General features: G+C 56.4%; 2 protein-coding genes across 4 annotated transcripts in view; one reads left to right on the forward strand and one right to left on the reverse strand.

Annotated features, from left to right (window-relative positions):
* Nucleotides 1–4,294: 4,294 nt before the first annotated feature.
* On the forward strand, nt 4,295–10,727 carry SLC2A6 (solute carrier family 2 (facilitated glucose transporter), member 6). Of its 2 annotated transcripts, XM_006863717.1 has the most exons (10): nt 4,295–4,386; nt 4,829–4,991; nt 6,621–6,827; nt 7,657–7,756; nt 8,287–8,498; nt 8,804–8,956; nt 9,605–9,713; nt 9,956–10,120; nt 10,198–10,343; nt 10,572–10,727. In XM_006863717.1, exons 1-10 carry the CDS (start codon nt 4,295–4,297, stop codon nt 10,725–10,727), a joined length of 1,503 nt encoding a protein of 500 aa, XP_006863779.1. The 2 variants fall into 2 exon arrangements, with proteins under 2 accessions (XP_006863779.1, XP_006863780.1); XM_006863718.1 differs by lacking the exon at nt 9,956–10,120.
* Nucleotides 10,728–12,973: 2,246 nt separating this feature from the next.
* The window catches only part of CACFD1 (calcium channel flower domain containing 1), a 4,933-nt gene continuing 3,664 nt past the window's right edge, over nt 12,974–14,242 (reverse strand). For both annotated transcript variants that reach the window (XM_006863720.1, XM_006863719.1), the window contains 2 exons: nt 13,215–13,322; nt 12,974–13,064 (listed from right to left, as the gene is read on the reverse strand). In XM_006863720.1, the coding sequence (XP_006863782.1) occupies nt 12,974–13,064; nt 13,215–13,322 (199 nt within the window). The remainder of the gene's footprint in view (nt 13,065–13,214; nt 13,323–14,242) is intronic.

Raw genomic sequence — 14,242 nt, forward strand, 5'->3', positions numbered from 1 at the left:
CCAGTCCCGGAGTCTGAGCAGGACCCTGTCCTTAAGGAGACCTATCCCACAACATCCAGGCAGAAAGTAGCAAGAAAAGCAGGATGAGAGCTGCAGCGAGGCTCACAGCGGGCACCCGGTCTGAGTCCTCCGGGTCAGGGCCAGCGTGCCCAGCGTGGCCGGGGGCATCGAGGGGCACATCAGGGGTGCCAGACAGCTGGGTGCCGGAGACCTTGTCTCCTGGGGGCCCCGGTCGACCCATCTGTGGGAGAAGGAAGTAAAGTGGGCCCTTCCCAAGTGCCCACCGTATTGTCCCCTGACCCCCTCCCTCAGGAAGACTTCCTAGACACCCTACTGAGGACACAGGTCAGAGGAGGAGGCCAGGGTGTGCCAGAAGCAACCAGCGAGCCTGAACCTGCACCTGCGTGGAATGGGAATGCGAGAGATAAAAATCAGATGAGATAACGCTGAGATGGAAAAGTCTGGTTCAGCCTCTTAAGAGGACCTTTGCCCAGATGCCAGTAGTACTGGAATGTAGCTAGGCCAGTTTCCCAGATGTGGAAATTGTCAGACTTGTCTGAAGAGACCCAAGTCAACTGCAGAAGAGGTTCTTCCTAGCTGCCCAGTGGTCTCCGTGGCCGGCACCAGGCTACGTCCAATGTACAGATGAGAAGAGTGAGGCACAGCGAGGGGCATGACCTTCCAGGAGGGGGCTCCCGCCCAAGAAGCCCATGAGTGGGCAGACCTGGTCACAGCTGTCTGGGCTCCAGGAACACAGCAGGTGGCTTCCAGGCTCTGGTCTGCAGGTATGTCCGTGAGAATTTCCTTGTTAGGAATCCATAGACCTGGACCAACCAGGGAAGAACATCCAGAAGTTGGGGTGGTGTCTGCCCAGCCCCAGGTGGGACCCCCCCAGGCCCTCTGTCTTTACCCAACTGGCTGTGTGACCCTTTCCCTCTCCAGCCGCCATGTGTACCTGCCAGCCATGGACTTCCCAGGTCCAGGAAAGTGGACCACTCTCCCCAAGAGTAGGCGCCTTTGAATGTTCCACTCCGCCCACAACCTGGGGCCTCCCCCTGGGAGGGGCTGGAGCTGGGGTGACAGGAAAGTGAGGGGCCCCACTAGACCTGAGCCTCCACCCTCACTGGGTGTGTCCAGGGCAGAGAGGAAGGCACCTCTCCAAGATAACCCGCACAACCAGGGACCCCACTCTCAGGCCATTGGTTCTTGTGCTACTCATGCCTCAAGCTTGCCCCAAGCCTGGCCAGGTGGTTAGAGGTGAGGAGAGTTCTTTCTACCAGAGTTGTAATAGCATTAGTAAGTCACCAGTTGTTGGGGCGAAGGATGGCATCTACACAACTGCACCCAACACTCTGATGCAAAACAGACACGTGAGAGAAAGGACGGCAAGCAGAGACAGAGATTGCTCCCTCCCCAACCCCATAGGCTGTGAGGTGGGTGTCCTCCATCACTTGTACAGTGACTAGAATTCCCACCAAAGGACAGCTGGAATCATGCAAAAACAGGCTGTGCGGGACCCTAACTTGGGAGTTGGTAGGTTTTGCCATCAGCAAAGTGGAGACTGGTAATCCTGAACCGTGAAGAGAGAGGAAGCACGCAGGGGGCCTGAGAGCCTGCAGGGGAGGCAGGGCTGGGGAGCAGGGCTGTGAGCTTCCAGGCCCACAGACAGAATCCAGCTGAGCGCCTTTGGCCAGGAGGCTGGTGTGTAGAATTGGCTGCTCTTTGGACATTTATCCGCCGCACTAAGGGATCTTGTACCACTCACCCAAGCAGGGCAGAGGCCACAGGACCACATGGCAGGGAGGTCCAGGACTAGAGAGAGGGGTGCCTGTGGCATGGCTGACCCCCGAGTCTGTTTCCAACCCTGAATCCGCCCCCTTCACTTCCCTAATAAACCTCATCATCTGAGTGTTGTCTCTGAGTGCTCTGTGGCTACTGCAGAGGAGCATGGAACCCAGATGTGAAGCAGAGTGCTGGGGGCGCATCTGTTGGTGTCAGAATAGGGTAAAGGAGGCTGGAGGGGGAAGGCCAGGCTGTCCTCCACCTCAGGCATTGGCCTTGAGCTGATGTGGAGTTTGATTCTCCTTCCCTTTGTGAAGGGGGGGGGGGGGAGGTCAGGCGTGGCTCCCATGCTCCCATGCTGTTTTTACATCCTTGTTCCCCATTTTCTCAAGCGTTCTTGATGTTGGATGCCATCGAGTCTGTTCTGACTCATAGAGATCCAGTGTGGCAGAGTAGAACTGCTTCTTAGGGTCTTTTCTTGCTCAGAGCTGGTGGGTGAGTTCGAACCACCAACCACCCTTTAGTTTAGCAGCCAAGTGCTGAGCCAGGATACTACAGTAGCATTGCAATGATAATATTGTTGTTACATGCTGTCAGGTCAGTTCTGACTCACAGCCACCCTGTATAGGGTTTCTGAGGAGTGACTTTAAACTGCCAGTCTTGTGTTTAGCAGTCCAATGCTTATCCTACAGCACCAAAAGGGAATTAATAATGTTTTTAAAGTGTTACTATTCCGATAGGTGAAATTTGGAAATTGCCCACATTTCCAACGACAGGATCCAATTAAATGTGTAAGTGGTACATTCCACCCATAGAATGTGGTATCATTTGCTCTGTGGCACTACGGGTTAGGCATTGGCTGGCGGTTCCTTGGTCTGCTCCAAGGATGGAAGACCAAGTTGTCCCCTCAAGATTTACAGTCTCGGGCATCCTCTATAGGGTTGCTCTATGTTGGAATCACCTCCATGGCAGTGAGTTTTTGTTGTTGTTGTTGATTTTGTAATGTTGTTGTTGTTTTTGTTATGTTCCGTGGAGTCGGTTGCGACCCATAGCGACCCTGCACAGGGTTTCCGAGGCTGTAAATCTTTACAGGAGCAGAAAGCCTCCTCTTTCTCCCATGGAACAGCTGGTAGTTTTGAACTGCTGACCTTGCAGTTCACAGGCCAATTTGTAACCACTACGCTACCAGAGATGGAGGCATTGAAAAGGTCATAAGTTATTGATTGTGTGACATAGAAGGACAGGCCTCAGGGAATTCTGTTTCTGTTTTCTTATTTCACTCCCTGACCTGGATGATTTTCGACAAGCTATTTCCACCCTCAGAAACAGGCAGAAATCAGGAACTAAAGGTCTCACCCCCTAGGGTCCAAGGTGCCCACTGTGCACCCTTCCTCCTCGTCACCCCAAAATCCTCCCACAGGGACGTGGTGGGACTAGAATGGCTCTTGTGTTAGGCGGCGGTTAGCCTTCCTTGTTGTTGTTGTTGTGTGCCGTGGAGCCGTGTCCAACCCATAGCAACCCTGTACCGGGTTTCCGAGGCTGTAAATCTTTAGGGAGCTCTGGTAGCATAGTGGTAACGAATCCAGCTGCGAACTGCAAGGTCAGCAGTTCAAAACTACCAGCTGTTCTGCGGGAGAAAGATGAAGCTTTCTGCTCCCGTAAATTGAGTGCCGTCGAGTCTAATCTGACCCACAGTGACCCTGGGCAGGGTTTCCGAGGCTGTAAATCTTTACGGGAGCAGAAAGCCTGATCTTTCTCCCGCGGAACGGCTGGTAGTTTCGAACTGCTGACCTTAAGGATCGCAGCCCGATTCGTAACCACTACGCTACCAGAGCTCCTTATTGTATATATATATATGTTGGTATGCGGCATGGAATCGGTTCCGACTAATAGAGATCCTGTACAGTGTTTCCAAGGCTGTAAATCTTAGGGAACAGAAAGCCTCATCTTTCTCCCATGGAAGAGCTGGTAGTTTCGAGCCTTCCTTGGGAGGATTACAATTCTTCCCCGTCTGCCTATGTGCTGTGTGACCCTGACAAGTCAGTCGGCCTCTCTGAGCTTCTTCTGTCCTGTATAGAAAGGGGTGGCGCCGAGTCGCCGTGTAGGTGCAGCCGACTCTGATTTCAAAGCCCGTGGCTCAGCACTGGTGCTCCGGGAACTGCCAGACCGCACGCGGTGCAGAACAGACCCACAGGTAAGGGCTTCGCTTCGGGGTCCCCCCTCGGGTGTTGGGTTATCCCATCCGGCAGAGGAGTGGTAGGCGAGCTGAGGAAGCCCTGGCCCCGCCCGGGCAGAGGGCGCGGCCCTCATCCGAGCATCTGCGAGCGAGCGGCCTTCCCATTGGCGAGCGCCGGCTGTGTGAGCCAGACATCAGCCAATCGTAGTTGGGGGCGGGGCCTGGCGTCTGGTCCTGCGCGAGTCCAGTGGGCCGGATGCCGGGCGGGGCACTGCAGCCAGAGCGCATCCTTTCCGTGGCTGCTCGGAGCTGGGTGCCTTGACCACAGAGACAGCCATGCAGGAGCCCCTGTTGGGAGCCGAGGGCCCGGGTTATGACACCTTCTCCGAGAGGCCGCCCCCGGCGCCGGGGGACAGGGCGTGGGTCAGGTGAGAGTCGCTGAGCATGGGCTGAGGGCGGGGGCTGGCTGGATCCTGCCCTGGGCATCCTTGACCTTCAGAGGGTGATCACCAACAGGCTAGCTAGCCCTATCCTGCTCCAAAAGCTCTGGTCATGTAAGAAATCAATCCCCACCTGCACAGTCCGCAAGGACAGGGCTCAGAGAGGGCAAGGGGCTGACCTAAGGTCACACAGCAATTCCTGCCTGACAGAGCTGGGCCCCAAATCAAAGCCTCCTCACGCCTGGAAAAGAGATCCCCCAGCGCCAGTGTCTGAGGACAACTGAGCTGCCAAGACTGCCATCTGGCCTTACAGTTCCCCAGGAGAGATGGTACCTGGGCCTCAGCCCAGGCCTCTCTGCCAGGCCCAGTGAGCTCTAGGGAAGGCAGCAGTGGTGGAGGGGGACTCAAACCCTGGTCCTTCTGCCCCCAGAATCCAGCACAACAAAAGAGTGTTCCTGGCCACCTTCGCTGCAGTCCTGGGCAATTTCAGCTTCGGATACGCCTTGGTGTATACCTCCCCTGTCATTCCGGCTCTGGAACACACCTCAGACCCTGACTTGCGCCTGACTAAAGACCAAGCCTCCTGGTTCGGGGTAAGGGCCATGCTCTGAACTGGAGGGGTGGGAGTGGGGGTGTGGCCCGCTGAGTTCTGCCCCTAGCTAGGGACCCCTCCAAAGCTTAGGACTTCCCCAGGCCTGGACTGCCTGCCCCTCCCCTACCCACTCCAGGCTGCTTGTGGGTTGGGGGAGCAGATGATGCCCTGAAACCGAAAGGGGAAGTGAAGCTGATGTGGAAGGCATGGGAAAGAGTGGGGAGGTGTCCCAGACCACACCCGCGGCTGGCCCTCAGGCAATGGAGCTCTGGCTAGGGCAAAAAGATCCCTGACCCAGTCACACACACACAGACTATGAATAGCTGACAGACAAACACACTGCCATTAACTAGAATCCAACTCATAGGCGCTGTGTAGGGCAGAGCAGAACAGCTCTGGAGGATTTCCGAGATGAAATCTGTACCTCAGCAGACAGCCTCATCTTTCTCCCACAGAGCAGCTGGTGAGTTCCAACAGCCAATCTTGAAGTTAGCAGCCCAACACTTAACCCACTGTGCCACCAGGGATCCTCCAACAAATGAACAGAGAAAGCCTAAGGGTCTAGAATTATCTTAAACTCATCGCTAGAGTTGAATCTGGTAGCGTAGTGGTTACGAATCGGGCTGCGAACCTCAGGGTCACCAGTTCGAAACTACCAGCTATTCCACGGGAGAAAGATGAGGCTTTCTGCTCCCGTAAAGATTTATAGCCTCAGAAACCCTTGTACAGGGTCACTATGGGTTGGAAACGACTTCACGGCACATAACAACCACCACCACCACCTAGATAGGATTTTTAAGACTAAATCTTTACAAGGACTGACAGCCTCAAAGCACCTGGTGAGTTTGAACTATTGACACCTAAATCACAACATCACCAGGGGTCCTTAGAATTTGTTGTTGTTGTTAAGTCCCAACCCATAGCAACTCTGCATTAGGTTTCTGAGGAGTGGCTGGTGAGCTTGAACCGCCGACCCTGAATTGTAGAGTTACAATATATTGGTTAAACTAAGTGCTCACCTGCTGATCAAAAGTTTTGGAGGTTCAAGTCCACCCAGAGATGGTTTAGAAGAAAGGCCTAGTGAACTAGTTCCAAAACTTCAGCCAATGAAAACATTATGGAATACAGTTCAACTCTGACACACATTGGGGTGCCATGAATCGACCCCAAAACAAATGGTTCTATTATTTTTACTGATGGAGGGTGTACCAGACCCTTAACATGCGGACTTCCTGACATCCAGGGCAACCCTATGAGGTAGGCACCGGCATACTCTTCATACTATAGCTGGGGAAACTTGAGACCCAAGTTGCAGAGTCCTCTACGCTGAACTCAAGATTGGTGGAATGACAGTTCTGGTCACTCCATCCACCCCATGGGGACTTTGAGAACTCCCAAATCTCTAGCCCTGGAGGGCGTCTCATCCCAGAATTTTCCTGAATTGACAGAACCACCATGGACATATGCTCCATCCCTTCCTCCCCAAAGCAGAACTCTCTCTGCAATATTCCTAACAAATCCTTGTCCACAGCTGCTTGTACACCTCCATGGACAGGGGGCTCACTACCATCAGTTGCCTGAGTCCTGGGGTCTGTGACCAGCTTGTTCGCCCGGCGCCCTTTCTCCACAGTCTGTGTTCACCTTGGGTGCAGCGGCCGGTGGCTTCAGTGCCATGCTGTTCAACGATCTGCTGGGGAGGAAGCTGAGCATCATGTTCTCAGCCGTGCCCTCGGCAGCTGGTTATGCGCTCATGGCGGGCGCTCATCGCTTCTGGATGCTACTTCTGGGGAGAACACTGACGGGCTTCGCCGGGGGGCTCACAGCTGCCTGCATCCCGGTAAGGCCAGGAGGTTCCCCTTCCGCTAAGACTTCCAGGTACCCGTGCCCACTGGTCAGTAAGGGGCCTCCTCCACCAGGGCAGCTACTTTGGGGAAATCTTTGTCATATCCCCAGATGCCTCCACTCTCAAATCCCCAAGCTTCCTACTATTTTTGATCATGGGCAGATTTCCCCAGTTGAATAACATTATTCAACTGGGGAAATTCCACACTGAGCAAGGGGAAGGAAGTTACTGGCTGTGTATGCCCTCCCTGGACACTTCTTTTATCTAGTGTTGCATACACCATCAGCTGGTTTGAGGGAAGTGCAGTGGGGGGGGGCGGGACAGGGGCACGTGGAGGGAACCAACATGGTCTGCTGCCGTCTGGTACCTTAATACACTTTCCAAGCAAACCTAAAGGCACAGCCATCGAATTGATCCTCCCCATAGTCAGCCTATAAGGACAGAGTAGAACTGCCCCATAGGGTTTCTTGACAAGAGCAGGCAGGTTCATCTTTCTCCCTTAGATTGGCTGGTGAGTTTGAACTGCCGACTTTTCAGATAGCAGCCTATAAGACTCCTTTTCGGGTACTCTTGTTGAGAGTCTTTGAGGTGGTTCCTACTCATAACAACCCCATATAGGGTTTCCAAGGCTGTAGATCTTTACAAGAGCAGAAGAAGTCTCATCTTTCATCCTTGGGCCAGCTTAATTCCTAGCATCTGCCCGCTTGACAGTTAGGGAAACTGAGGCCCGAGGAAGGTCAGGCAGTGACTCATGAGATGCCCTATCCAGTTGCTCAGGTCCGCGAGTCTGTATTCCTCACACCACAAATGCTGTGTCTTGCAGGTCTATGTGTCTGAGATCTCAACCCCCAGAGTTCGCGGGGCCCTGGGGGCCACACCTCAGCTCATGGCAGTGTTTGGGTCCCTGTCGCTGTATGCTCTTGGCAAGTGACCGTCAGACAAGTGCTGAGTACTTCCAGGGTGCAGGTGTTGGGGAGAGGGAGCATGTAGCCCCAGAAAGAGCCCTGGGCACCATGGTCTCCTGGCAGTGTCCCTCCTGTCGGGGCAGGACGGACTTCTCTGGGCTGCAGTCTTCAAGGCATCTTTCAGCCTAGAATACTCTCAGCAAATATAGTCTTCTGTGGGAGGCCTTACAGAAAGGAGGTCAACGCTCAGCTGCTTGGGTCGGGGTGGAGGCCAGGGACCCCTGCCTGCTTTACCTGTCCTTCCCTCACACTGTCATGGCCCCTGCGACACTCCAGGGAACTGCCACTATGTGCTGGACCCTGTACTAGAGGCTGGACAGTCCCTTCAGCTGTTCCTTGCCTAGATCACCCAGGCCTGGGCAATCAGGGAGGACTTCTTGTAGGAGGTATTGAGACCTTGAATGATAGATGAGGTTGCTGAGAGGCCCCATGGGAGGGGGCTCTGTGACCAGCCTGAACCCCTGACCCTGATCCAGCCTCGCCCCTAGGCCTGCGGCTGCCGTGGCGCTGGCTGGCTGTGGCTGGCGAGGGGCCTGTGTTCATCATGATCCTCCTACTCAGTTTCATGCCCAACTCGCCACGCTTCCTGCTCTCACGGGGCAGGAATGAGGAGGCCCTGAAGGCGCTGACCTGGCTGCGCGGGGCCCACACCGATGTCCACTGGGAGTTTGAGCAGATCCGTGACAATATCCAAAGACAGGTGGGGGGCCCCAAGTTCTCTGTAGCCTTGGCCTTCCTGAGCCTTCATTGCTTTTTCTGGAAGACGGGAAGAGTGGGAGTCCCAGCCCCCCAGGACTGGGGTGAGGGGATGGTGGACCTGGCCCAGAGCAGTGGACACCAGGCGCGGGAGTGGGGGGGACAGTACATACTCCCTCAACTGAACCCCCTCTCTGGCAGCGCAGAGAAGACCAGGAAGAGGGTCTCCCCTCCAGTCCCACATGGTCTTGGTAAGGCAGCCTGCGGCCGTAACCACACGGCCTCTCAGCTGCAGCCTTGTGTTTTCAGAGCAGCCGCATATCGTGGGCCGAGACCCGGGACCCTCACGTGTACCGACCCATAGCCATCGCCTTGCTGATGCGCTTCCTGCAGCAGCTGACCGGCATCACGCCCATTCTAGTCTACCTGCAGTCTATCTTCGCCAGCACTGCCGTCCTGCTGGTGAGGCCCCGCCCCCCTCGCCGAGGGCCGAAGCGTTTAAGCTGTTTTTGTGCACCACCCACCTGTTCTCAGAATAATATTTTTAGAGTCCCTTCCTGGGGGGACAAACGTGTACCATGCATGGGTGCTAACCGGTGTGAGCCCCAAACACTCGCCATTGAAAATCTCTGCCACATGGGTCATGTGAGTCCGAGTCAACCCAACGGCAACATTTTATTTTTCAATGTTTTAAAGTTCAATAGGCGCTCTGAGGGCTCATGGTTAAATGCTCGGCTTCTAAGCAAAAGGTTGGCAGTTTGAACCCACTGGCCACTCAGTGAGAGTAGATGGGGTGGCAGTCTGTTTCCGTAAAGATAACAGCCTTGGGGTCTGGACAGCTGTGGGTTCAAATAAAATATGCAGGATACCCACCGAAGCCCTTAGGGACCCCTGTAGACCCGCCACTTGGGAGGGCAGTCTCTGGCCACCAAAACCCCACTTCCTCATCTGCAGGTGGAGATAATAGGGTTTGGGCAGGCTGGGGCTCACAGCTAGATGGATTTTGCAGATTAAGAGCCTAGGGGGGTTAGCAGTTGTGGTTCCTGCCCGCCCTGGACTCGGGCTGGAGATCAGGTGGGCAGAATCAGCATGCGGCCCTCCTCCTTGCAGCCCCCCAAGGATGACGCTGCCATTGTCGGGGCGGTGAGACTCTTCTCTGTGCTCATTGCTGCCCTCACCATGGACCTGGCAGGCCGTAAAGTGCTGCTCTTCATCTCAGGTGAGGGCCTCCTGCCACTCAGCATGGCTCTGTGTACTTGGGCTGAATGGGCAGCACCCCGGCCCTGGGCTGGCCCCCTACACACCAGCTCTTTAAAGGGGCCCACTGGAGTGCTCTCCAGAGGGTCTTCAAGCATGATGAGTGGGGTACACAGGATGCTGGTAGGGGGCTCTGGGAGGAACTTCTGTGGGAGGTGCTGCTCATGGACCCCCGGCCCGAGAGAGGGCCACCTGTGTCCCCAGCATCCATCATGTTTGCTGCCAACCTGACCCTGGGACTGTATGTCCACTTGAGCCCGAGGCCACTGGCCCCCAATGGCACCATGGACCTGGAGGGCGCACCCCTGGCCTCACCTACCAACTACCTCACCCTAGTACCTCTGCTGGCCACAATGTTCTTCATCATGGGTAGGCGTGGCTCCCCCGGGGTGGGGGTGGGAGCCTGTGGGGTACCCTGGGTCAGAGCTGAGGGTCTCTCTCTGCAGGCTATGCCATGGGCTGGGGGCCCATCACCTGGCTCCTCATGTCGGAGATCTTGCCCCTGCGGGCCCGTGGCATGGCCTCAGGACTCTGCGTGCTGGTCAGCTGGCTCACAGCCTTTGCCCTCACCAAGTCCTTCCTGCCCGTGGTGGTGAGTGCTCAAGGCCGGTCCCCTCACCCGAGGTGCCTCTGACAGGGAATGTGAGGCTCAAGTGCCCAGGAAGGTCCCAGAGACGGTGGGAAACCTCGGAGGTCTCTGAGTGGGTGAGACCAGGTGTAAACCCCTTGAGGCCGGTTAGTGGGAACAGGGTCCACTGAGCATGTCAGGGTGGGAGGACTTGGGTTCTCCAAGTGACTCTAGACTGCCCTTCTCCCGTAGCATGCCTTCGGCCTGCAGATGCCTTTCTTCTTCTTTGCCACCATCTGCCTGGTGAACCTACTCTTCACTGGCTGCTGCGTGCCTGAGACCAAGGGCCGCTCGCTGGAGCAGATTGAATCCTTCTTCCGCACCGGGAGGAGGTCCTTCCTGCGCTAGGTCGGTGCCTGCTTGAGAGGCCTAGGTGTCGCCCTTACACCCAGGAGGAACTGTAAGATCGGAGCCAGGGCCTGCTGTCCGGCCTCAGCCTCCAGCTCAGGCTGCCACAGTGATGGACACATAGTGAGACCAGCAGGAAGCAGTGGCTGCAGGCACAGGTTGCTCACCAATGTCCAGGGGCTGAGGCCCTCTGGGTAAGGTTGGGCCTTGATCCTGAGGCGTGGAGACCACTCCCAGCCCCCCATAGGGGCCACAGTGAGGCAGGGGTGACTGTGATTTGAGCATTCACCACAAGGCATCTCAGCTCTGGAGAGGACAGTCAGGGTTTGCAATGTGAGGGCCTGTGGGACATCACGGGGTGTTCTGGACTCCCAAGGCATGGGACCCAGCCTGGCCTATTTGTCAATTGTCTTCACCAGGTTTGTAAAATAAAGCTGCCGGGTGTGAGGGTGGTCCTCTGGAGGAAGGCATCTTCCAGGATGGGGAGCCCACTGTTGCCCTGGCAGCTGGACTAGGTCCTGATGTTCAGCCTGGCTCACCAGGGCCGGGGGGCCCCAGCAAGACTCTTTTAGGATCACATCCTACATGTGTCCACATCACAGCAGTGAGGAGACAGCCTGGGAGGGAAAGGCCAGGTCACAAGGTTGGGTTCCTACCCACCCGCCACATGACCAAGCAAGGGTCACTCCTTGGCGCCCATTTCTAGACCAAGATGCAACGATGGGCAGCCTAGAACATGGCTTCTGGACACACCACCTGAGATGTCCACTCATCGGCATGGATGATGTCCCAAGCTGCCCTCCCCCACCTCCCGGCATCCCTGTGGGCAGTAGCAGGCGAGTAGACTAGTGCCTCCTTTATTGCTCAGAACACTGGGAGGCTGGGAACGAATCTGTGGGGGCAGATGCCCGGGCAGGAGCAGGCCACTGCACTCAAGGCTGGGGGCCGTCCCCACTGGAAGTCGGAGCCATGGGCTGTGGGCCTTTAGTCACTAGGAGAGGTGGCAAATGGCCCCTCTGGCCTGTGGGTCTCAGTACCAGGGACCCTTCCCCCTCAGCCCAGCACCCACTCAATCCCCCCTCAGAATAGAGGAAACAGACAGGATGGGTGGGCCGAGCATCCCCTGGAGGTAGACGGCTCTTATCACTGCACAGATAGACACACAGACAGACATACACACGTACACACACAGGGCCCACAGCCCTTGGAACCAGCACTGACCTGAGGAAGGTGGCCTCAGAGGACCCCGGAAGGCACATGTCCTGCTAGGCTGGCCACCCCCTGCCCCACCTGCCACCCAAGGCTCAGCCTGGTTGGGTTGGGGGAGTGGTAAAGAGGTTGACCAGAAACCCACCAACGTTTCAATCCAGTGAGGTCCCTGGCCTCAGAAAACAGCTCTCCTCCCTTCAGCCCCTCCTGGACTCTCATCACAGTGAGCTGGTGCTAGGAGGAGGCTGGACCCGGCCTACCCCACAGACAGGCTGCAATCTCAGCGTCGGGGGTGGGGGGAGCCGGTGCTATGGAGCCCAGCAGGCATGTGGGACAGTGGGGCAGTGGGACAATGTGGTGGGCTCAGTGCAGGGCACCTCGGCCTCTGCCAGTTCCCAAGGCAGGAGCTCAGAGAAGGCAGGGCTGGGGCAGGCCGGGAAGGGAACCTGAATAAGGAAGCAGCCCCGCCCCTGCCCAAGCAGTCTGCTCTCTCCACCACTGAGCCTGTACCGGGGTGGGGAGAGGCTCTGCACGTCCAAGGTTCTAGGCTGCCATGTAGCCTACTCACTGCTGGGGATGTACTTGGGAGTGGCCGTGGAGAAGGGTTCCAACAGAAGGCCCTAGGACTGTCCAGTCACGGGGCAGGGACAAGTCCAAGGTCAATCGGTCTGAAGAATGGTCACTCTGGAATGCCCAGGCTGCCAGTAGCAGGTGGGTGACCTCTGTAGAGGTGGTCTCTCCCAACCTTGGCAGGTCCCCCCGCAAGGTTGTCCCAGCTGCAGAGGCTCTGAAAGCCCACCCAGTACCCACTTCAGGTTGAGCCCTGCTGGCCAGGAGAAGGGGCCAGCCGGCTGTTCCATGATGGGGCCTCCTCTGGCCTGCCTGGCAGAGTCATGGCCAGGAGCTGCCTAGCTGGGAGAAGGGCCACGGAGAAAGAGACCAGGAGGGAGGGACAGGTGCAGAGGGCTGCAGCAGCTGGACTCATCCTCCCTCTGGGATGTCAGAGGGGCAGTCAGCGGAAGGCAGGCTCCATACGGTCACAGCTCCCCATCCTGGGTCTCTGTGAGCATCTCCTCGTCAGCCTGCTGCTTCTGTTGCTGGATCCTGGCATATGAGATGGCGTCGCCCCTGGGAAAAAACGAGGTGGTGTCAGTGACCGTAGGTAGAGATGGAGTCAGGCAGGAAAGAGTGTGGCACTGGGCTGTGACATACGAGGAGCGGAGGCTCTGTGGACCCCCTCACGGAGACCCTCCCTGGGGCTGGGCCCAGCAGACGTACTTTTTGCCCAGAGCAGAAAGTCCATACAGCACTCCAGTGGCGAAGGCGATGGCATTCCCCAGCAGAGTGGTCAGTGTCAGGCTGATGACGATGGGGACGATGGCCATCCTGGGGAAAGATGAGGGTCCAGACTGCCCTCCCAACATAGACAACCCCAGCGCCCAGTGTCCAGGAATGCAGGAAAGACCCATGGAAATGGACAGCCCCACTCAGTGAGCCCGGGAGCAGCCTGCAAGAAACTGCATTTTCAGGGACGGGACACAAAGATTTTGTCAGATTTCTGAAAGGGTCCAGAATCCAAAAGTGAAAAGGGCACCAATGGAGTCCAGTCCCCTCCTTGTTCAGAAACACAGACGAAGCAAGGCCTGGCGAACAGCCAGGACCAGAAAAGCCACCCCCGCAGCTTTGTGAGCGGAGGCAGCCGCTCCTCTGAGGCTCAGCGTCTCTTGTAAACTGGGGCTCAGACTTTGGAATCCGAGGACAAATGTTAGCCCCTTCACACAGTGCCCGGAATCAAACACACTAAATACGCATCACTCCTGACAGGAGCCCTCATGGTGCCATGCTAAGTGTTAGGTCAGTGGTTCAAACCCACTAGCTGCTCTGCAGGAAGCAGATGGGGCATTCTGCTCTATGGTGCAGTTTGCTCTCCTGTCGGGAGTCAGAAGTCAACTGGCTGACAATGGGTTTGCTTTGGTTCCTGACAGTAAAGCCGCCCGTATCTCAACAAGGAAGCCACCCCAATGACAGTGCATTTAACACAGGTTCTCCTTGCTGCACAGTTGATGCAAAGGAGCCAGATCGCTCTGGTCTTAATGTCAGTTTGGCGCACCTGGTGGCACTACCCACTCAGACTTAAATACCCACAGGGCTGATGCTTAACCCTGGAGCTGGCTGGGAATTCCTGAAGTCACTGACCAGGAAAATACTGGCGATGGGAAGGCCAGCACTTTACCTGCCCCTTCCCTCAAGGAAGGGCTTAACAGCTGTGCCCATCTCAACACCTGTCTGCAAGGCAGGACACTGCT

This window comes from Chrysochloris asiatica, unplaced genomic scaffold, assembly GCF_000296735.1.
Source record: "Chrysochloris asiatica unplaced genomic scaffold, ChrAsi1.0 scaffold00056, whole genome shotgun sequence".
NCBI lineage: Eukaryota > Metazoa > Chordata > Mammalia > Afrosoricida > Chrysochloridae > Chrysochloris > Chrysochloris asiatica.